This window comes from Microcebus murinus, chromosome 19 (genome assembly GCF_040939455.1).
Source record: "Microcebus murinus isolate Inina chromosome 19, M.murinus_Inina_mat1.0, whole genome shotgun sequence".
Lineage (NCBI taxonomy): Eukaryota > Metazoa > Chordata > Mammalia > Primates > Cheirogaleidae > Microcebus > Microcebus murinus.
Window position 1 is genome coordinate 37485503 of NC_134122.1, and position 23662 is coordinate 37509164.

Here is a 23662-nt window from a genome sequence, read left to right on the forward strand (position 1 = left end):
TTTTGTACAATAAAGTTTAATCACAATTATAAAAATGTGGCGTTGGGTTTGCGCTATTAACATATATACAATCCAGCCCAATAGGGAGGGCCCACCCCCCACCATCTTGGCCTGGCTAGAGCCTCCAGACACCAGGGTGGGAGAGTGGCCCACAGGGTCTGGCAGGAACAGAAGATGAGGCAGGGTTCCAGGCACGGAGTCCCCAGGACTGGGGGCGCAGGGCCCCCCCTGGGGGAGAACATGGCCACTGCCCCTAGAGACCCCTAAACTGGGGAGGGGTGCACGCAGGGCACAAGAGGAATTCCCCATTAACACAAAGCAAGAGGGCTGTGTAGCCCCCCAAGAACAGGATCTGTACAGGCCGGCACCCCAGGTTTCCACAGGAAACAGCTGCTGGCAGCTACAAAACATTTACAGCTTCTTCTCCGCAAAGAAAAAAAATTAGGGGGCAGTGGGTAGGGGTGACAGGGGAGGCAGAAGCCTCAAAGGGCTGAGGCTCCCTCACTGGGCTTGAGGTCCCCTAACCCCATACCTGGACATGGGGGAACGTGGGCCCTGCTGAACCCACTAAGGCTGGGGGGGGGTGCTGGGAGCTCAGGGCACTGAGGGGGGAATAAATAGGAGTGTGGGTGCCAGTCCTGCCCCACCTCAGTTAAGGGAGCCACGACAGCTCTCAGTGCCGCACAGACACGGGATTTTGTTGTCCTCCAGCGGGAACTTGTAGTCGTAGGTGATCTCCTCATCCACGCCGATGGGCTGCTTGGAGTAGATCACGATCTTCTTCTGTGACTCTATGGTGATCACCTTGGCATAGCAGTTGGGCTGCAGGAGGGAGGGCAGTGTGAGCAGTGGCCCAGCCCCTGGCCCCCCACCCCTCCCTCTGGGCTGGATCCCAGCGCACCGTGCAGCAGTGGTTGATGAACCTTGCCAGGTTGCCACACTTGGTAGCATCGATGATGGTGTCGTGGTCCACCCGGAACAGGTAGCTGCTGCCAATGCCTTCCTGTACATAGCGCTTCTCCCTCATGTCGGCCACCATCTGGCAGAGGAGATGCAATAGTCACAGACCTGCCCCGAGCCCACTTCCAGCCAGACCAGGCCTGCCCCCCAATCCCCTCTGGACAGCCTGCCCCGTCATCCCAGAGGCCAGATCTAGCAGGCATGGATTTGTAGTTCTGCCTCTGGCTGCCACTAGCCCAAGGCACTGAACAACCCTCCTTGACTTTGCTTCCTGGGGCTCTCCCGCTTCTGGCCACCCATTCTGATAAGTCACCCATAGGAGGACTCCAGTGAAACTGGCACTGGTGCACCGAGCAGAAGAGCCACTGGCTCCTCCGAGAGCATCTGACTGGTCTCAGTGAGGCCCCCAGACTGCTGTGGGCCTGGGACAGTTCCTGAAATGACAGTGGCCATTTCATGGACTGAACCCGCCCATCTCTTCTCCTAAGACCTTCTCTCCAAATTAGGCACCTGTTGGCTGCCACCAGCCAATGTAAATAACAGGTTGTCCGAGTTAGGGTCCATACCCTTGTGTGAAAAGGAGTAACTCCTATTTCCCAAAAGCGGGACTATGAGCCCTCTACACTCTCTCCTTGGGTGACGTCACTCCCTTCCAGAGCTTCAGCTGCCAGCTAAGTGGTGGGGACTCCTCCTAAACTTCCACTTCCAGCCAAAATCCACCTCAGTGGAGCTGTTGGGCGTCACCCACTGGATGTCCCTGGGGTACTGCAACCTCCATATCTAGACTGGAACTCCTCTTGACCACATGTGTTCCTCCTCCTCTCTCCCATCACACTGGGGGCCCCGCCATACTCTTAACGGCTAATGGCAGCGCCCTGAGAAAAGGCCTCATGCCTCTCTTGCCCTACGTCTCCAAAGCCAACTCACCGCCTGGCCCTGCCAACAACCTATCCCGGCTCCTCTGTCACCTCTACGGCCACTGCCTAGTCCAGGCCATCCTCACCTTGGCCTGGATCTTTGCAATAGCCCTTACACTAGTGTCAGCCTAGACTAGCTCTTCACACCACAGCCAGGGGGTGCTTTTAACTCCCAAGTCCTCTTCTGCTGAAGCTTCCCCCTTTCCTCTTCTCCCACCACAGGCTCAAACTGATACCTAGGCTCCTGAGCTCCGTGCAGTCCCCCATATCTCCAGCCGCACACTGCTGCCACTGGCCCTAGTTTTCTAACCAGCCATCCTGACCTCCTTGCCCTCAAATGACTTCACGACCTCCAGGCTTCTGCACGTCCTGTCCCACAACCAGGAGTATACTTCCCCTCACCTGGGCCTGTGAGTTCATCATCTTTCAGCTCTTCCTTAACCGTCACCATCCCCAGGGGATCTCAGGTCCCCTCAGCGTGTGCTCCTACAGGCTCCCTCTCTGTAAGCTCCTCTTTAATGCCAAACACTATCCTTTGTCGTTGCTACAGGTCCAATGCCCATCTCCCCCACTCCCTGGATCCTTAAGGGGAGAGAGAGCATCAGTCTTGTCTCTTGCTGGGTCACTAATATCTGTTTACTAGGACTGGGAGGAGGCTGGTTTCGCTGCCTAAGTCTTGGAGCTGGGAGGGCGTGTGAAGCTTTATCCAGAGGCCAAATGGCGCTCAAGTGAGCATCCTACACTGCTGTCAGATCAGAAGCCAGACGGGCTGGTGTGGAGCCTCACCTGGCGGATGTTCTGACCCACGTACTCGATGACCATCTCGTCAGCTGCAATGGGTTCCATGGCAAACAGACCCCATTCATGGATCCGGCTCCGGCCAAACCGGAGCTTCTTCTTCCGGAACTGGGGGACAGAAGGGACTGTACTGCTGGATGCCTCCCACAACCCAGCTCCTCACAGTTCCTGCAGACCTCCCAGGACAGGGAGAACACTCGCCACCCCCCCCCAACTCCTGGGGGGCCACACAATCCTACATGGCAGCTCCCCTTGCTCCAGCTTTTTTGCTGAGCCTCCTACCCTTCCCAAGTCCCACCCCTCACCTTGAGCTGGTTTAGCTTTAGCAGATCACTATCCATGATGGCAGAGGTGCCAATGGCACTCAGTAGCCGCCGCTGCTCAGACCGGCGCTCGGAAAGCACACGGTTAGTCCCCTGTGAGAAGCAGGAGAAAGAAGAGGTAGGTGACAGAAGTATGGGAAGAGGATGTAGTGGGCTAGGCATCAGGGCAGGGCCCTACCTGAGTGTCCACTCCTTCCAGCTGCCGGGCCGAGACAGGGCACACATCCAGGTACTTGTCCTTCTCCTTCTTGCTAATGGGGTAGTAGCCTTCGCTGCGGGCTGAGCCTGTCTGGTGCTCTCGGGGCCCATCCTGGGGCCGCCGCTTGCGCTTTGGAGTGCTCAGGTTGGTGAGTGCAGGGTGTTAAGGAAGAGTACAGGGTCTTCACTGGCCAGCTCCCCAGGCCCTGCTCCTCTCCGTCCACCCCAGGCCCAGCCCCAGGAAAGGGCGGCTGGCCTTTGCTGCTCGGCATGCTCAGCATGCAAAAGAGAGGAGTGAAGTCCCAGAAAAGTTTTGGGACGCAGAAAAAGGCATGAGGCAAAGAGAAAAGATGGCTCAGCCACAGGAGGTGCCCCGGCTGAGTGTGGCACAGCAAGCTGAACAGGGAGGGAGACAGACAGACAGCAGGAGGGATCTGAGGACACTGCCTGGCTGCATGACCCCAGGGAAGGCCACCCCCACACCCTGGGCCCAGGCAGGCGGCCTCAGTGGCTCAGGATATTTGTGTGATGGACCCAGTGGGTGTCGTTGAGCCAGTCAGCCCCGCTTGTCTGCTGCAGCAGCCGCTCATACGTGAGCCGCAGATAACTCATGTCTTCCAAGTCCAGGCCTGAGTTCCAAATGTCATACAAGATGGTCATCTGCTCAAACTCGCTGCGGGGCTCATAGCTGGGGGGTGGCGGGGGTGGGGGTGGGGGTGGAGGCCGCCGGCGCCGTGTGTGGGAGCGGAGGGTGCGTCGCCGACCAGCCCCCTCCCCATCGCTGCTGCTGCTGCTGCTGCTTTCAGAGGACTCGGACTCCTCCTCTTCCTCTTCCTCCTCATCCTCTCCCTCCTCTTGCTGCTGCAGTTGCTGCTGCTGCTTTGGCTCCTCCGCCTCAGCCACCACCACCTCAGGGGCCTCCAGGACCTCATCCGCTGGGGAGCTGAAGAGAGCTGCAGGGGCAGGGACCGGCTCCGGGGGCCGAGGGGCTGGTGTGGAGGGTGTGGGCTTGATGGCCAGGGCATAGTTGTGCTCCAGGAGGATGTGGCAGAGCTGGGGACTGGGGCGGTCGGCCTCGTCTGAGGTCTCTGTGGCCTCTGAGTCGTCAACAGTAGGCAGGGCAGCCAGCCCACGGCGAGCTGGAGTCAGGGCCAGGTCGGCCAGTACCGCCAGGTCCACTTCTGTCCCTAGCTCAGCCTCTTCTTCCTCAGTGGGGCGGCCTCGGCCTCCAGCACGACTCCGACCTCGGGGCACCTCCTCGGGCCAGCTCTTGACCAGGGACGCATGGTCCAGAGGCAGGTTGCGAATGGTCCGCTCCACAGCCCGGGGGACTTTGCGACAGACTGGGCCAGGGGACTTGGTCTGTGGCGGGGCAGCTGGGGGAGGCTCTGGGGCTGGCACCTCCTCCACAGCAGAGAAGGAGACGGTTTTCCGACGTTTCTTGGGTGGTGGCAGGAGAGGAATAGGAGAAGAGGGACGCTCATCGGGCCGGGGGGTAGGGGCTGGGGGCCCAGCTGGTGGCTCTGGGGGAGGCTGGGGCACACTGGGAGGTGGCTCCTCAGCGGGACCTGGGGAAGGAAGCATACAGGGAAGGGGATGGTCAGCATTTAGGCCCCACATCATCAGACAGACTCGTTTATGGGCAGGAGACCTGAGGCTCCGCTGGGCTCTGGGCCCATCATTTCCACAGGCTACATTCACTCTCTCAGCTTCTGCCCAGGAAACTTGGACATACAGGACACTCCTGGCCCTCAGCCCCACAATGTCCTCAGCACTACGGGCTCCCTTGACAGGATGGGATTTCACACCTGCTTATTCATCCATCTGACAAACATGCATTGAGCACCAACTGTGTCAGATATGGGAGAACACGTTGACCAAACAGATACCTTCAATGTCCTCACAGAGGTCACAGTCCAATGGGAGACAACAATACAAAACAAACACATGGTCCACACTGCAAAGAGTGGGGCCGGGGAGGTCTCCATGCACACCCTTGGATTCCAGCCTTTCTACGATGACTGGCAGGGACAGACCAACATCACCAACTAGGCACAAGGACCATGGCAAATTTTGCCACAATGAGAACTCAATTAGCCAGATTTCAACTAAAATATCCATTATTCAACTATAAACAATATTCAATTACAAACATTCAATTACAAATAGTACTTAGGGAGGTGAAAAAGATACAATGTAAGAAGCTGAATCTTTGTACTAAAGTATTTTATAAACCTTTGCCTTCCTCCTCACCCTGCTAAACAGAACTGGGGACTTGCCCTAGTTGGGGAGGTGTCAGGAGGAGGTGTCTTCCCTAAGAAGTGGAGGCTGAAGCTGAGATCCGAAGGGTCAGGGAGCACATCCTCCCTCCCCGTCCATGGGAAAAGCCTACATGAGGCTTTTAGACCCAGCTCAACGCCATCTGAGAAGCTCTACCCGACCTCTTTAGATGTGGGTAACATCTTTCAGAAGCAGAAGCCGGAGGCTCTCACCGGCCAGTCTTCATGTTGGCAGCTGCAGATTAATAATAGCTAGTATTTTGTGCTTAACACCAATCTAAGCCTTTTACATATATTAACTTATTTAACTCTCACAAAAAGTCTGAGAGGTGGGTCCTACATTAACCCTATCCTACAGTTAAGAAAACTGAGGCACAGGGAGATGAATAACCTGCTCAAGGTAACACAGCAAATGACAGAACAAAGTCTGCACCCAGGCAATCTGGGTTGAGTTGGTGCTCTGGAGGGCCGGTGGACTCAGTGGTTTCACATGTGGCTCTACACTCACAGAGCTAAAGGGCGATAGGCACCAGGCCAGGCCCAAGCAGTGATCAGCCTGTGTCCACTGCCTCAAGAGACGCCTCCAACCTGCATCCCAAGAGAGGCCCTCAGCCTGCTGTCTCCTAGGCTCTGGACACCATTTGGGTTGCAGCTAGCATTATCCACACTCGGAAGCTACTGAGGTCCTCAGATGCCCACCCCTGGCCCTTCAATTTCATCTCTTCCCCACTCCATTGTGTTGTGCAGCCTCTACCATTGACCCATCCTCCCAGCCCACCGTGTCCCCTGGAAGCCTGGCTGCTAAGGAGAACAAATTCCCCTTCCTGCTCAGACTCCCCTCTGCTCCTGTCCTAAAGGAAACCCACCCATCCCTTTCATTTAGTAGACAACCCTCGGGGTACCTGTTCAGTCAGTATAACTCCCACCTTTTTCCAAGAACTGCTCTCCCGGTACCCTCACACTCACAGGGGCAAGGCCCTATAAGCCAGTTTGTACTGCATGACCTAGTCCCTCTCCCCCAGGGCCATCAAGACTGACATCACTACCAGGATCACCTGAGCCAAGCCAGCCCAACCAGAAACTTCCCAGAGAATAATGACCTAATATAAGAGTGGGTCTGGCTGGGTGCGGTGGCTCATGCCTATAATCCTAGCACTCTGGGAGGCAGAGGCGGGAGGATCACTCAAGGTCAGGAGTTCGAAACCAGCCCGAGCAAGAGAGAGACCTCGTCTCTACTAAAAGTAGAAAGAAATTAATTGGCCAACTAAAAATATATACAAAAAGTTAGCTGGGCATGGTGGTGCATGCCTGGAGTCCCAGGTACTCGGAAAGCTGAGGCAGAAGGATTGCTTGAGCCCAGAAGTCCGAGGTTGCTATAAGCTCGGTTGACGCCACGGCACTCTAGCCCGGGCAACAGAGTGAGACTCTGTCTTTAAAAAAAAAAAAAAAAAAAAAAGGAGTGGGTCTGTCTGTGGCCAGTTTTGGGTGTGGGTGTGGGTGTACACCCTCTGCTGGAATGGAGAAGCAGAGGAATTTGCAAGAGGAGAGAAGAATGAACCAGACTGGAAGACAGAAGGAGTCCAAAAGGTGTTCTAGTCCCTGTCTTTGGGTTCTATCAGACAGGCCATACCCTGTAAACAAATCCCCTTTTCTACTTAAACTGACTGAAACAGGTTCCTGTTACTAGAAACTCAATGAGCCTTCTGTAGGCCCCACCTACCTGGAGCCACAACCTGTCCTCTGGCCTGCACAGACCACAGCTTGGACTTCCCAGTCATGCCCTCTCATTTGCTAAAAACCAAGGGAGCTGCCCTAATCTCCCTTTCTTCTCCCACCCCTGCCATCTACCTAGGGGGGCTTCACCATCCTGCCTGTCCACCTGGACTCTCATATCTTCAGTGACCCCCTTTGCTCACCCTCAGCTACTCTCTAGTAACCACACACCTGACCTTGTCAACCTTCAGAACAGCTCCACCTTGGAGATCTCCCCCACCACTGCCTGCTGTCTTTTCAGCTCACCTCACTGCACTTTTCAACGTCCCATCCCTCCATCTCCCTCAAGCCCATCGCCCCCTTCCTAAATCAGTTTTTTTCTCTATCCTGCCCAGACCCCAAGCCTAAACTCTGTCTCCTTCTGTCACAGCACCTTCCACATGCCCAAGTCCTCACCACCACTTCCACTCTGGGGACACAACCAGTAGCCTTCTCCCCTCCTCACTCCCAGGCCCCAGCTCCAGCAGGGCCGCCTCATTGCTGGCAGCTTTCATCCACACTCCCCACGGCTCCTGCCATTGTCTCCCACATGCTCCTACTACAGAGTGAAAAAAGAGCCTTCAGGGCACAGAATCTCACATCACTTGTGGCTATTCCTGCATCAGATCCAGAGTCCATGCCCTTCATCTCCCCAGGAATGCCACTCTAGCAAGGATCCTCCCAGTCCCTCTGCCTGCTCCCCTCCCTCTAGTGCAGGAGTATGCCCAAGCTCACCTACTCCAAAAGCTAACCCCTCATAACCCTGCATTCTCTTCGTGCTGTCTCTCCAATCCCAGCTGGGTAACCTTGAGCTTATTCCTACATCTTACTAAACCTTGAATTCCTCATCTGCAAAATGGGAATAATAGGGATGTGGTAAGGACTAAATGAAAAAATGAATTTTTGGTGTGCTATGCCTATATATACCTATGCCTACTGTGAGCCTGATGCACAATAAGTGGTCAATAGTATTATCAACTATGATCTTGCAACTCCTCTCTCAGCAAGAGTAGCCTACCCTTCCAGAAGACTATCTTTGTCATATCCCCTCACTCTGTAACACACCATAACTTGGCTTCAGTCTGAACCACTCAACTGAAATTGATAAGGTCACCAGTGACCTCCTAACTGTCAAATCCAACAGACACTTTTCCTATCTCACAACCTCCCTTGTGGCCTGATGACAAAAGATCACTCCCTCCTTTGGAAAACCTGAACGTCCTTTGGCATTCAAAACTTACCACTCCCTGCATTCCTTCCCACCTCTTTAATCACTCCTTTCCAGTGTCCTCTGGCTCTCCCTTGCCCACCCATCTCTCACAGGACTTGATGGCTCTGCCCCTTCTCTCTCATTCTATCCATCTGCCTAGGGTCTAGAAGTGAATTCACATGTACATTTCTGCTACTTTCATTTCCAGCCTACTGTTTCTTCCAGACTTCAAATCTATTGATCCAACTGCCAGTGTTTCTACCCGGAGGCCCCAGAGGCCCACCTAAATTCAACAGTTTTCTTCCTAATCCTGATTCTCCTTCCTGGGTTTTCTTTCCTGGTAGGCAGTTTAACCAAGTCATTTTATCTCTTGAATTTCTCTCAACTCTTCATCCCTACTCCTAACCCACTCCCGACACCTCATTACAACTGTCCTGCTTGGTCCATACCCTTCTATCTTACCTGCATCCCTTCAAAGCTTCCAATATCACCCCATCCCCCTCCTCATCTCTTCCAAATCTCTCTTCCTCCTGTCACAATGGAATTTCTGAAATGCAAATATGGCCATGTCCCCTTCCCCCTTCCAGACCCACTGGGAATGAAAGAGTACTAAGACCGATGCCTTCTGACCTGCCTATAACTACACAGGCTCTTCCGTTACCCAGCGGACCCAGGAGAGGCTGGATAGTCATCTGAGGTATAATGAGAGGCTCGACTCCTCTTCTCGTGGAGCCTGGACCTAAGCAGAGTGCACCAGCACTAGGAGGTCTTCCTGCCGTCACCGCCTATCTCAGACCACGGATTCTCCATAATGTTCAAATGAGAGACCCCTGGGAGGCCCCGCACATCTTTGAAGCGTACCTTAAAAACTCACTTATTTAATTCCATTGTAGGACACCCTCGTCCTAGCTGCCACCAGTTTGCCTTACTCACTGCAAAAGCCTCTTAATAGTCACCCTGCATCTACACTGGCCCTTCCCAAGTTTTCCCTGCACGGCTTTCAAGACACAAATCGAATCATGTTGTTCCTCTGATGGCATCCTATGTAGATAAAGATCAAATTTCTAACACAAAATTTCTACTTGTGCATGGCTGAGCCCTGGCCTACCTCTCCAGTTTCAGCCACCCCAGCTCCTCTTCACTCTCGACCCTCTAACCCTCGGGAGGGTTAGCTTTCTTCTAGGTCTTCCAACCTGCTGTTTCCCCTGCCTTAGGGCCTTTGCACATGCTAATCCCTCCCTCCTGCCACTTCACCTAGATCTCAGCCCCTTCCCTGAGCAGGAAAGACTCTCCCCTGCCCGTAGATGTGCTGAGGTTCTGAGGGCCCTGTACTTTTCCCTCCTGTGCTTATCACAGATTTTCTATGTATTTATCACTCAACTAAACTGTCTCTCCCTGTAGACAGTAAGTTTCATGAGGGTGAGAACTGGGCGTGGTAGGCACAGCATCATAACCCTCACACCTATTTGGCTATGGTGAGTACTCAAAAAACATCTGCTCAAACAAGCAGTTCACCCAGCAGAATGATATGTACGTGCTATAAAATAACTGAACATAACAATCCACAAAGGAAAGATAGAACTAAGTTCCGAGTTAACGTTGTTCTTAGCCAAATACCCTGGTCTGGCTCTGTAACCCACTACAGCAGTGCAGTTTGGGTATGGTAGGCCATAAACATCTCCGAGGGGGAGTGACAGGAGGTAGTGACTTTTTCTTTTTCTGAACTACCCACCTTCAGGTCTTGCTGGAGACTTCTCCTGCTCAGGCAGGGGTGCGACTGGGGAGCCTGCAACCCTTTCTGGCTCAGGCTCTTCCACAGGTGCTGGCAGGGGTGCTGGGATTTCTCTGGGGGGTGGTGAAGCTGAGGGAATGGCTGTTGGCTTCTCCTCTTCCTCTTCATCTTCAGAGGATGACTCCGATGAAGAAGAGGATGAGGAAGACGAGGAGGACGAGGAGGAGGAAGATGAGGAGCTGGAGGAACTGCTGCTCTCAGAGTCCGACGTGCTATCATTTTCACCATCTGAGTCAGCATACAGAGAACATTTGGAGGACAAATCGCTTTCCTCGTCCTCGCCTGAAAATCCAGAAGGGGCAATCAGGCGAGGCGGGCAGACTCTCACTTGGTCAAGCCATGGGTTCATTTACTGACTCACTACTGTGAATGTTAGGCTATGTGCTAGGTGCTGGCAAGTCCCAAATATCAAGGGGTTGGATGAGCAAACCACATGTTCATGGTGTGACAAACGTCAGCACAAGGGGATGGGAACAAGGCGGAGGGAGGCCTGGACTCCACCTGAAGGGGCACATCAGAGAAGGCTCCCTGAGGAGATGCTGAAATCGGGAAGGACAAGGATGAGTCCACCATGCAGACATGGAGACTAAGCAGGGATGTCAAAGGCAAGAGAAGATGGAGACCTGGACATTGGCAAGTAGTCTGCTCTCACTACTAAAGCTTTTCCCAGGGCTGGGTGTGGTGGCTCACGCCTATAATCCTAGCACTCTGGGAGGCCGAGGTGGAAGGATCGCTCAAGGTCAGGAGTTCAAAACCAGCCTGAGCAAGAGAGAGACCCCGTCTCTACTAAAAATAGAAAGAAATTAATTGGCCAACTAAAAATATATAGAAAAAAATTAGTTGAGCATGGTGGCGTATGCCTGTAGCCCCAGCTTCTCGGGAGGCTGAGGCAGAAGGATTGCTTAAGCCCAGGAGTTTGGGGTTGTTGTGAACTAGGCTGATGCCATGGCACTCTAGCCTGGGAAATACAGTGAGACTCTGTCTCAAAAAAAAGAATCTTGGCCGGGCGTGGTGGCTCACGCTTGTAATCCTAGCACTCTGGGAGGCCGAGGCAGGCGGATTGCTCAAGGTCAGGAGTTCAAAACCAGCCTGAGCGAGACCCTGTCTCTACTATAAAAATAGAAAGAAATTAATTGGCCAACAAATATATATATATAAAAAAAATTAGCCGGGCATGGTGGCGCGTGCCTGTAGTCCCAGCTACTCGGGAGGCTGAGGCAGGAGGATTGCTTGAGCCCAGGAGTTTGAGGTTGCTGTGAGCTAGGCTGACGCCACGGCACTCACTCTAGCCTGGGCAACAAAGTGAGACTCTGTCTCAAAAAAAAAACAAACAAAAACACTACATGCTCTATGCCTCTGAGAGATTGGTAACACATAGGAAGGGTCTAAGAAACCTAAGAAATTCACAGTCTTTGAGGAACATAATTGGGTAGACGAGAAGGCGGTGGTGGCTGGGAAGGGGACTAGAGGATGGTGAGATGCAGCTGAACAGAGAGGTGGGGGCTAGATTATAAATGGCCTATGGTGTCAGGCTGAGAAGTCAGTCACCTTGTGGAAAATAGGGAGCCAACGAAGACTTTATGGAGGAAGGGGACAGGGTCAGGTGTGCATTTGAGGAAAGATAATTCTATCGGCAGTTTAGAAAATGGATTGGAATAGATGGAGAAGGGTGGAAAAAGAGGCAGATCATTCAGGACTGTTGTGAGAATCTAAGTATGAAAGGTGGCAGAGCAAGAACAAAAGGGGGCACTACGTTCAAGCAGCATTCGAGTGAAACTGATGGGAACTGCTGATCAAGTAGATGTGTAGGGGTGGGCAGCCCTCATTCTTAGCAGACAATCCTGTCCCCTGCTCTACTGCAGAGAGGCCTTCAGATCACGACTCTCACCATCCTGGCCTCTGCTCCAACAGCACCTCTTACAGGCACTCCTTGATCACCATGCAGGAAACAGTAACTCTATCCCCCCAGGACCTGCACCCTATTATTCCCTATCCCATTAACCTGTTTTATCTTCTTCAAAGCACAACTCTTTTTCTGAAGCAATACTGCTTGTTCACTTGTTCCTCAAGTCTCCTCCTCCCCGACAACCAGCTCTGCTAGAACAGGAGCCATGTCTGTCTTGGTCATTGCTACACCTCAAATACCTAGAACAGTACCTGGCACAGTGATGGGGCTCAATATATACTCTGAACAAATGAATGAAAAGACTAAACCATGTACCCAAGACCTCAATGAATGTGGGGAAGCAAACAGGTGTCCAACTGAAGGACAGAGGAGTGGCTGGTGATGGCAACTGTGAGGAGGGAAAGGGGAGGCACAGCTTGGTGGCTGGGCCTTAAAGGAAGAGTAGTGCTCTAAGGTGGAAAGGAAAGGGACAGCGTGGTAGCATCAAAGCAGCAGTAGGAGAATGCACACTCTCACCCCTACGGCTTGGGAAAATAGGCTCTGCTGGGCTATCCTCTGGGAGAGCCATGTTCCAGCAGAAGGGGAGCTAGAGAGAGCATTTTGTGTACTGGGGTTATTATTTCCAAGGAGCCAAGAGTTCCAAAGGATGTGGCTAAAACAGTTGCTCTTGTGGAAGGCAAAAGTGCCCCCAATAGGAAAGTTATGTGGGCTCAGGAAAGGGCTAGCCAGGTGGCCAAATCCCTTCCTCCCCAAACCAGAACTCTATTCAACTATCTGCGCTCACCATCTGATGCCTCTGTCTCCTTCTTAGTGGTATCCACAGCTTCCTCTCGCTCTTCATCTTCCTCGTCTTCCTCATCGTCCTCCTCATCCTTAAGAAAAGGGACAAATGGGGACTAACAGGAAAAAGACAATTGGTCCTCCACGAGGGATAGCTGTCTAGACTCCAGCCCAAAGAAAAGCTGGCTACGGGGACAGGGCCCCAGTTCCCTGGCCACTGACCTTCTCTGAGGAGGACTCCTGGGATGCCTCTTCCCCTTCGCTGTCCAGAGCAAAGGACTTGCGGTGCTTGCCCTGGGTCTTGCCTCGCTCTTCGTCTCGCTTTGGAGGCTTGGTCCCTGGGCGTCCTGGCTCCCCAGCCTCTTTCTCTCGCTCAGGGTCTAGGCCAGGCAAGTGGCAGTCAGAGCAATTTACTATCAACCATAAGTTACTGTCCCCGATCCCATGCAAGGAGCTTTACAAGACACCACTGCTGCACACAGGCCTCATTTCATAAACAAGCTGAAGTTCGGCAGAGAAACACAACACCTCACCATTACCTAATATTTTATATAATTTTAAACACATCCCACCCCTTTTATCTTTCAAATTTTCTGGTTCGGGTGGAAAAGGGACTGACTTTTTATGCCTGGCCCAAGAAAAGAGTGCTAAGGCCAATGGGTCTCCAGGGAAGCAGATTTGACTCAATAACAACGTTTCCCAGCCACGTTAGCTGTCAACTAACAGCTCAGACTTAGAAAAAGTGCAAGGAAGGTTGTATGAGAGCATCCAAACCAAGCTTTGAATGGTAAACTTGGGGAGATGACTGAACCTCGGAATCCTGTGATTCTAGATATTGAAATTACTATTTCCACTTCACAGGTACAAAAACCAAGACACAGAAAACTTCAAACAGCATGCTAGAGTGAGAACCACAGCTAAAATGCAGGAATGACCCTGCCTCTTGCTTCCTGTCAGAATCCATGCAGCCCATCCCCCTTCTCTTTCCACCTGACCTCCCACTCACCATCTTCATCTTCCTCAGCTGGAGTAGAGGGCCGGGGCCTCTTTTCCTCACTGGCCTCTGAAATCTCTGATGGCTCTTTCCGTTTTACCTAGATGGGATGGGGGAAAAAGAGCTGGTTTAGAACTCAAACGCTCATGGTTCCTGACCACCCCACCCATACACCAAGAAAGGGGACTCCTTCCCCCTTTTCCCCACCCTGCTCAGCAAGACCACAGTTCTCAGTACCTTGAATGAAGGCAGCCGCAGGGCCCCTCGCAGCCCTGACCCAAAGGCAAAAGCCTCGATGCCCGTGGTTCCCCCGCTCTTGGCCCAGTCTACGAGGTACAGCAGGCCAGGTTCTTTGAGCTTCGTCTTCTCTTTATCCTCCTCCTTGGCTTGCTGTTTCGCTGCATTCTGGAATGGCTGTAGGCAGTAGGGAGACTGAGCCCCAGAGCCCAGAACCCAGGCATTCCCTCCTGTCTGAGAACCACTCCTAGACCCCAGGAATACAGAAATGCATCTACTTGCTCCTCCATGTGACATCTCTGTCACACCTATACCAGTCCCTGCACAGGCATTTTCTCAAAAGTCTGCTCATTTATCCCACCAACCTTACGAAATAGCTACTATTATTCCCACTTCACAAATGGCAAAATGAAAAAACTGAAGCCCAATGAGATTTAAGAGCCTTGTCCACCACAAGCCAGCCATGGGACCAGGACAAAGCTCTTTGGCCTCTCAGGCCTATGCGTGTCTACTGCTCAGTGCTGCAAACTCCCCTGCCCAGCCAGAGCATTCCCTTGAGGACCTACACTCTCACTCCCCACTTGCCTCCATCATCTCTCTCCTCTAACCTGTGCGGCCTAGAGGAGGCCCAGGACTCCCCAGCCCCAGGCACTAGTCTTACCTTGGCCTTCTCTTCCTTGCTCTCCCACCACTGGTCAAAAGCTCCAAAGGCCACATTCTCCACCATCTTGCGGTTAAGGTCTCGCTGCATGATGCTCTTCATCTCTTGCACAAGGGTGGCCAGCACGCGACCCACGGTGCCTGCTGATGGTAGGGCCTTGCCCTCTGCCAGCTCTGCTTCCTCCCTGGGAGGCAGCCGGGCCTCTTCTCCCAAGACTGAGGAGGAGGGCAGGGGCTCGGCTGCCATGGGTAAAGGCAGGTGGTAGGCCTCCCGGGAGTATGCCCCTCGGCCTTCTTGCCCTTGTGTATACAGAGCATAGGGCAAGCCATAGGCTGTTTCTTGGGGTGGCGGGAATGGGAGGAAGGCCTCCCCAAAGGCCCCACCAGGGGGACCAGTTGAGGCAGCAGTCAATCCCTTGCCCTGCCGCAGCTGGTGGAGCCGAGTTAACATCTGGGTCTGCATCTGGAAGGACATGGGCATCCCTCCCCACTGAGCCCCGAGTCTATCCATGAGCTCCAGGGAGTTCACAAAGTCATAGATGTGGGGTGGGGGTGGGGGAGGTGGGGGGTACTCAGGGGGTGGTGGCCCATCGGGTCGGGGTGGGAGGAGGTAGGCAGTTTGGTGGGGAGGATAAGCAAGGGGAAGGGAAGCCAGGTAGGGTGGGGGAGGAGGAGGGGGAGGAGGAGGAGGTGGAGGCTGCTGCGGGGGCGTTGGGGCCGGAGGGGGTGAGCCACCCCTGTCGTCATCGGAGATTTCCATGTCCTCCCCAGAAGAACATGGAGAAGCCTGTAGGGATGCAGGAGACAGTCACAGAAAGCTTCTGCCTGCTCCCTAGGCTTTTCTCAAAGCCCAGTTTTGTCTGGTTCCCTTTCCTCATCCCCAGGGTCCAACCCTGCCTCCCAGAGCCCAGGCTCCTCTGGCTGACCCCAGCCTCACCTGGTTCTGTCCGTTGGCCTTAGGAGACTCCCGGGTAGTTCCTGGTTCCACACTCCCTGCAGGTGCTACGTCCTCAAAATTAGCTGGGGCCGGAGGGGGTGTGCAGGGCCCATGACCTGACCCAGAAGGCACCTCGATCCCTGTATCTCTAGCCCCAGGGCCTGTACTGTTGTTCTCTTCCTCCTCCTCTGTGTCAGAGGCCAGGAAAGAAAACTTGGAGCGCTGCTCCTTCAGCAGCATTTCGATGCGGGAATCCAGGCTGCTGTGCTGAGCGAAGGGTACACTCTCATTGGTGGTCTCTGGGGCTGGGGAGCCAGAACGGGCAGGTGAGGTTGGGCGGGGAGAGGTCCGAGCTTCTTCTCTCTCAGGGCTGGGTCCGCCGCCGCCCCCGCCTCCACCAGGTTCTGGAGGTTCTGGGGGTGGAGCCTCTGAGGCAGGAGGCCGGTAGTCCTGGTCAGCAGGCCGGCTGGGCTCAGGGGGCAAGTAGGAGGTGTAGGAAGGTGGGAAACGCTCAGCCGTGTTTTCGGCAAAAGGGGCACCGGGGGGCTCCTCTCGAGTTGCCCGGCGGGGTGGGTAGGAAGTATGGCGCTGGTAGCGATTCCAGCTTTCATAATATGCTGGGTAGTTTGAGTCAGAACCACGAAATTGAGAGGACGATGAGGAAGAGGATGATGAGGAGGACGAGGACAACGAGGAGGAAGAGGAGGAAGATGCGGAGGTGGCTGCAGTGGTGGCTGAGATGGCGGTAGAGGCGGTTGTGGAGGCCGAAGATGCAGAGAAATGGCGGCGGGAAAAAGAATCTTGGTAGCTGTTCTCTGACCTCCGGGGCTTGAAGGAGGTTGAAGTGGTGCTGGAGAAGAAGTGGGGCAGTTAGCTGGGCTCATCTCTATTTGACCAAACCTGAGTGTCCTCAGCACAGCACCCAAAGCCCCTCCACATTGCCCCCAAGAGAACTAAATGCTGGGTTCCTAGCTAGTGAATTCCCGGAGGACAGCAATTTGGTGGTGGAATCCACAGAGAAACTAGGACAAATTATTTCCAACTCCCTCTTGGGGAGACTTTGGGCTGCTTCTTCCCAGCAGCAGCTCCCAGACTCTGACGGCCGGGGAACCAGATGGTGTGTGCTCTGTACCTGCTGGAGTAGGCAGAGTCCTGAGAGTAGGGGGTGCTGCCCCGCGACGTGTAGGGGGTTCCTTGGGAGGACTGAGGGGTGAACTGGCCAAAGGAAGATGGGGTATCTTGTCGACTGCTGGAGAAGCTTGTGTCCTGGGAGCAGGGGGTGCCATTGCCAGGGGTGCCCACCACAGCAGTGCCTGCTGGGTAGGCAGCCGTGTCAGAGGACGAGCGGCGGCGGGATTCAGTCTGGAGAGAGAGAGTGGGGCAAGAAGAAAGGAAAAGAGATCAAGAACCATTAGAAAACCTGCCCTTCCCCAAACCAAGAATCCTACTTCCCTGTCTTTTGAAAGCATCTAGGCATCCTTTCTTGACTCTTTCTGTACTTAAAAGTGAAGTCTGGAACCGCCCAAAGACTGCTCCTGCTGCTGGCACCCAGGCACCATGACCACATGGCTAGGGCTGTGGGAGCCATAAGCTTCTCACCGTCTCAGTGGCTGTACCAGAGCCCTGGAACTTCTCACTCAGGGCCTTGCCCCCAGTGGGTACAGTCTGAGGGGTGTAGGAGCCATTGACAATTAGTTCATAGTACTTCATTCGTTGTTGTCCTAGAGAGAGAGAACCAATAGTAAGATGGGGAAAATAATTTCTTCCTCATTTCTTTCTCATGCCTCAAGTTTCCTACAAATTCCTTAGAGTCTTGGGTCTTAGGATTTCAGTTCTCCTACCTTATCTCTATCTTTGGGAATATCTACCTCATCTCTAACTCTTAACTACTATTAGCAACAAAATTTACAACACTTCACAATTTACAAAAACACTTTATGTATTTTACTATGTTAGGGGATCACCAGGAGAAACAATTATCAGGGCCTGGCGTGGTGGCTCATGCCTGTAATCCTAGCACTCTGGGAGGTCGAGGCAGGAGGATCGTTTGAGCTCAGGAGTTGGAGACTAGCCTGAGCAAGAGTGAGACCTTGTCTCTACTAAAAATAGAAAGAAATTAATTGCCCAACTAAAAATATATAGAAAAAATTAGCCGGGCATGGTGGCACATGCCTGTAGTCCCAGCTACTCAGGAGGCTGAGGCAGAAGGATCGCTTGAGCCCAGGAGTCTGAGGTTGCTGTGAGCTAGGCTGACGCCGTGGCACTCTAGCCAGGGCAACAGAGTGAGACTCTGTCTCAAAAAAAAAAAAAAAGAAATATCAGTACCCCTATTCAATGGGCTTAAAGAAAAGTGTTCTACACAAAGTCACAAGATTGGTCTGTGGAAGGGGCTGGAATTCAAACCCAGGTGGTCTGATGCTAGATCCACCCATGTTCTTACTCCATAAACGAAAGGGTGCAGAATGGTAGCCTGAGGACTAAACCCAGCCCTCAGGTGTGTTTTACTCACCATGCACAATAACAACACATCTCGGGGGTATAATATTTAAAAACATTTCACGTAAAAAAAAAAAAAAAGATTTCACATAAATTATCTACATTTCTCACTTTTCTTCTAAAAATCAAATTCAGGAATGTTAGTCCTCATTTCCATTTGCAAACTGGCTAATGTCCTTGAGATGGCAGTGTAATTTATAGTTCACCAGAGACCCCACTCCTCCCTATTGCTCCTTAACAAAAAAGCCCAGACTGCTTCACTCTGTCATTACAGGTCCCTAATTTTCTATCTAAAATTTCAAAACCCAAAACACTGAAAACCCAGTATTCCTGAGAACTTAGTCTCAAAACCTAACCTGAGCCGGGCGCGGTGGCTCACGCCTGTAATCCTAGCTCTCTGGGAGGCCAAGGCCGGCGGATTGCTCGAAGTCAGGAGTTCGAAACCAGCCTGAGCAAGAGCGAGACCCCGTCTCTACTATAAATAGAAAGAAACTAATTGGCCAACTAATATATATATAGAAAAAATTAGCCGGGCATGGTGGCACATGCCTGTAGTCCCAGCTACTCAGGAGGCTGAGGCAGCAGGATTGCTTGAGCCCAAGAGTTTGAGGTTGCTGTGAGCTAGGCTGACGCCACGGCACTCACTCTAGCCTAGGCAATAAAGCGAGACTGTCTCAAAAAAAAAAAAAAAACCTAACCTGAGCTGATTTACTACAGTCTTTATTCATTCTACCATGACCCTTCATACAATTTTCCAGAGATACAGTTTTATGCTGCATTATAGGGTGTTCCCTGACCCCACTAGAGATCACACACACACACACACACACACACACACACACACACAATCTATGCATCGTAATTCTGCTCTAAAATTTGAAAAATTCTGATTTCAGAAATACAGCTGACCCCAACAATATCAGTTAAGGAATTATGAACTTGGTCACCTGCCCCTGACCCCAACATTTGTGTGAACAGCAGGCAGGGGAACCCTTACCTTTGATGTCAAGCTGGGCATGGATAATATTGCCCATGACGGAGGTAAGGTGGAGGTTTTTGACTGTTTCCTTGGCACCCCGAGTGCTGGTGAAGAGCACACGGGCCAGGCCCAAGTGCTTGCGAGTACGGGGGTGAAGAAGGATCTCTACCTCTTCCACCTCGCCGTACTTTCGGCACATATCCTTCAGGAAGGTCTCCCGCACGTTGTCATTCAGCCTTGCGAAAGTCACTTCCTTCAGTGGGATTTGTCCGATATAGAATTCATCCAGCTGTGGAAAGGACAGGAGTCGGTCTGGGGTCTCAAGACTGACCACTGTTCCTTTGCCCTCTGGGAAACATTAGCAAGTTCCATGAGGTCAAGAGAGAGAGAGGTCTAGGAAATTGAGGGGCAAGACGAGGGGGCTACAATAAGGGCTACATCAGTCTTGAACCCTCTCTTCTTTCAATTCTTCTCACCACAGAATAACAGCAATGACCAGGACAGAAATATATAAACAGAGGAATAAACACACATGGAAGAGCCGGGCATGGTGGCTCACACCTCTAATCCTAGCACTCTGGGAGGCTGAGGTAGGTGGATGGCTTGAGCTCAGGAATTAAAGACCAGCCAGAACAAAAGCAAGACCCCATCTCTACTAAAAATAGAAAAAATTAGCTGGGCATGCTGGTGCATACCTATAGTTCCAGCTACTCAGGAGGCTGAGGCAGGAGAATTGCTTGAGCCCCATAGTTTGAGGCTGCTGTGAGCATGATGATACCACTGCACTCTAGCCCAGGAGACAAGAGTGAGACTCTGTCTCCAAAAAAGAAAACACACACACACACACACACACACACACACACACAAAGAAGGAACTGGTTATAGGGAAATAATTCACTAGCTCAGTTTTTACTTGGTAACTACTACAAACTGGGTGCCGGAAATACAAAGACGGAAAAAAAGAGATTCCCATTCAGAAAAGTAAACAAGACAGACATATGCAATCATGTCATGACTCAGTATAAGTAGAGGTATAGACAGGGTGTTTGGGGGCCCAGAGAAGACCTTTGCACAGAGTAGAATCAGGGAAGGATTCATAAAGATGTCACTCTAACTGGGCTTTTGAGATTAATAGTAGTTCACCAAAATGACAAGGAATTCTAGGACACGGAAGTATAAAACAACTTGGTGTTTTCTATAAACTGCAGAGTGTATGGTATGGATGTAACACACAGGTCAAAGCAGAGGAAAAGGCTTGGCCAGATCAATAACCACACGTGCCAATGCCCCAAAACATGGACTCAGCAACAAAAGTAAAAGACCACTAAAGTCAGAGAGACAAATGACAGCAGGGTGCCGCATGAAACAGAGGAGAGAATGGTGGCAAAGAAACCAGGTGAAATGAATGTCAGTGTATTCCGCATTATGGGAACGGTGATGAGAATAGGAAGATTAGGATAAAAAGGAAATAGGTGACAGACTATAGGAAAGAAAAGGGAGAGAGGAATTGCAGGATGACTTCCAGGTTTCTAGCCTGTGCAGCTGAGTAGACAGTGCTGCCACTTATCAATAGAGGAAAAATGAAAGGAAGACCAGGATTAAGAAGGTAAAGATAATTTATTCTAAATCTCTTGAGTCTGAGATGTCTTTGGGGCCTCCAAATGGAGCTGTCCCTCTACCAGGCATAGAAGTCCGGAGTTCAAGAGACTGATGCTGGCTGGAAACAGATACCTGGAAATCATCAACATTTAGATCATAGGTGAAGCGATGTGTGAAAGAGATTATCCAAGGAAAGTGTACAAAGTAATAAAAGGGAGAAGGGATCCTATAAACTATTTAGAAATGAGAAATAAAGAATTAGCAAAAGAAACTAAGAACTACCCATTTTCTAGACCCAGTTAAAGGGTCTCAAGTATGCTGCTTAGGCTAGGAAATGGGAATCATCTGAGGAAACAAGATGGAGAATAACATCGCCAAAAGAGAGGCGAGGAATAGAGATCTCCAGGGAGGCAGTGACCTTGTCACTCCCCTTAATTGTTGAGGAACTGTTATGCTGTGCACTTTCTAGGAATACACAGTGATAGGTACATGCAACTAACTGTCTTTACCTCATCCTTCCAGAAGTCAATACCCCTGCCACAAGGGGTATACCTGGGGCACCTCACTTATACCAGTCTAGAAGAAAAAGTGTACCTCCTGTCCAGACAAACTCAGTCTCACAGCCTCAGATGTTGTTACACCTGGCCTGGCTGTGACCCTTTCAATGGAAAACTCATTATGTCAGACTACAGTGCCAGGATGGATCCTCCACACCCTCCAAGAGCCACCACACCAGGAGACCAGCAGACACCTACCTTAAACTTAGGGACTGGGAGGGAAAAATCTCTGTTTTTAGACCTGACATGGCAACGGGGGTCTTGGAGGTCTTCGACTGGTATATACTTTGAGTCCTAGGAAGGAAAGCAGAGACAGAAAGCAAGCTCAGGGTGAAACCAGGTTGTTGAGTTCTAAGAAACCCATTTAGAGACCCACATGCACAAGATCTGGGGTCAATTGCCCATTTCTGAGAAGGCAGGCTATGGGTGTGTGAGTTTTAAGTGTTGAACAGAGTAACAGACAACAGAGGGGCCTGGAGTTCCCTAGATGTCAAGCAAAGGTCTGGGACACTCACGTTGACACTGAAGTGGACTCCATCGTAGCGGTAAACCTTCTGAGAAGGCCTGCGCAGGGCAGGGTCCAAGGCAGGATCCACGATGAGCTTGTAGTTCCGCCACTGGAAGCTCGGGGCCTTCTGCCCATCTCCCCCACCTTCCTGATCCATCTTTGCTCATTTACACTGTTAGGAAAAGAGGGACAGGCAAGGGGGCTCAGGACTTAGGCCTGACTCCCTTGCTGTCCCTCATTGGCTAGCCCAGATTCCAGGTTCTCTCATCACTCCAGTTTCCACACCTCACCATGACCCGTGGCTCCCCAAAATTTTGCCCCAAGTGCTCTCTGTTTCACCACAACAACCCATTCTCTCTCCACCTCCCCAACTCTCCCCTCAGGCCCCCAGGCCATCTCGCGCCCCCTTACCTTCCCGCTCTCCCTAGCGCGCGCCCCACTTGGCCTCCGCGCAAGACCCCTCCCCCGCCCCCTGGCAGGCCCCGCCCCCTCCCGCCTCCTCACCGGCCAGCGGCCCGGGCCAAGCCCGGCTCTCGCTCCCACACACCCGCGCCAGTCCCCGCGCCCCGATCCTTCGGCCTAAAGGTGGCACCTCTTCGGGGCGTTGGAAACACCGCGAGACCCAGCCCGAGACCCGGGTTCGGCCCCGAATCCGGGCGGGGGGGTGGGTGAACGCGCGCCGCTGCCCTCTTCTCCCGCCCCGGCGATCTGCCCCCCCCATCTCCGCGCACGCGCGCCGCAACCCCACTCACCCGCTCGTGGCGAGCGGCTCCCCCTCCCCCCACCCCGCGCGGCACCTCAGCGGCGCGAGGCGGCGGCGGCGGCAGCGCGAGACCCGGCCCCGCAGCGGTGGCGGCGGCGGCGCCCCCCCACCACCACCTCCCCGGCGCGCGCACCAAACACCACCGCCACCTGCGCGAGGCCTAGCGGGCACAGCGTCTGCATTCGCACTTTCGCCACCGGCGCCGCCGGGAGAACCACGGGGCCGAGGGTAGCGGCCTCGCCTCGGCCGGCGTCCTGTAAGGCTCGAGAGTTGCGGCCCAGGGAGCCTGTAGATTGGCCGCATCCCCCGGAGAGTGGGCTTCACCACCACGATCCAGCTGCTCTGGCCTAGGGTTCGTGACGAATCGGCGGCGACGAAAGCTGCGCCTAGTCCCTGAGGAAAGGGAGGCGGGGCGAAGGGGAGGAGGCCAGCCAGAGCTGGGGAGGTTTGAGTGGCGCGTTGAGCAGACGCAGATTCGGCAAGCGGGCGGGGCGAATCGGTGAACAGGATGCGCGCTCCTTTGCTCCTCTTCCCTGCCCCTTCCTTGCGCGGCCAAAGGTCTAAAAGGTTGCAGACTCGTTAGTTCCTGGCCTCAGCCGTTGCTTCTCTTCATCCGCCTTGATGAAGTCAAGGAAACAACGCCCGGTTAGGCAAGCCCTGTTGGCAGAGTCAGCCACTCTTTCTGGATTTTTTTCTTAGTAGCACAACTCAGGGGACAGCCCACTTCTGACCCGGGGGAATAGCTACAGCCTAAACCTCCTCTTGGAGTCCGATGAGAATTTTCAGCCGAGTATGGAGGGGCCCGAGTAATTCTGAGGAAGAGCTGGGCTGGCGAATCTGCGGCTCCCGCTGTGGGCGGGGCCAAGGCGCTGTGCGCAGAGGGGCGTGGTCAGAGCGTGCGGAGTCGGGAGACGCGGGGGCTCCTCCTGCAGGACCCACCGAAACCGGGGTGGGATGGGAGGGGCTACCGGGAGGTGGAAAAATACTACCAGGAATGGTGACTCAGGCAGTTTACCC

At 53.0% G+C, this 23662-nt stretch overlaps 1 protein-coding gene across 4 annotated transcripts; it reads right to left on the reverse strand.

The window, feature by feature from the left end:
* On the reverse strand, nt 1-23504 carry SETD1A (SET domain containing 1A, histone lysine methyltransferase). 4 transcript variants are annotated; one of them, XM_012764168.2, is made up of 19 exons: nt 22795-23504; nt 21890-22054; nt 21573-21668; nt 19237-19507; nt 17343-17464; nt 16876-17105; nt 15744-16593; nt 14808-15593; nt 14147-14323; nt 13922-14009; nt 13138-13295; nt 12920-13007; nt 10170-10511; nt 3718-4764; nt 3177-3349; nt 2981-3091; nt 2664-2783; nt 902-1039; nt 1-822 (listed from the first exon to the last, which is right to left on the reverse strand). In XM_012764168.2, the coding sequence occupies exons 2-19, from the start codon at nt 22037-22039 to the stop codon at nt 649-651; spliced, it is 5121 nt and encodes a 1706-aa protein (XP_012619622.1). In that variant the 5' UTR covers nt 22040-22054; nt 22795-23504; the 3' UTR covers nt 1-648. The 4 variants fall into 4 exon arrangements, with proteins under 4 accessions (XP_012619622.1, XP_012619624.1, XP_012619628.1 ...); XM_012764170.2 differs by lacking the exon at nt 22795-23504 and adding an exon at nt 22635-22775; XM_012764174.2 differs by lacking the exon at nt 22795-23504 and adding an exon at nt 22387-22477 and having other exon boundaries at nt 10170-10457.
* Between the last annotated feature and the right edge of the window lie 158 nt (nt 23505-23662).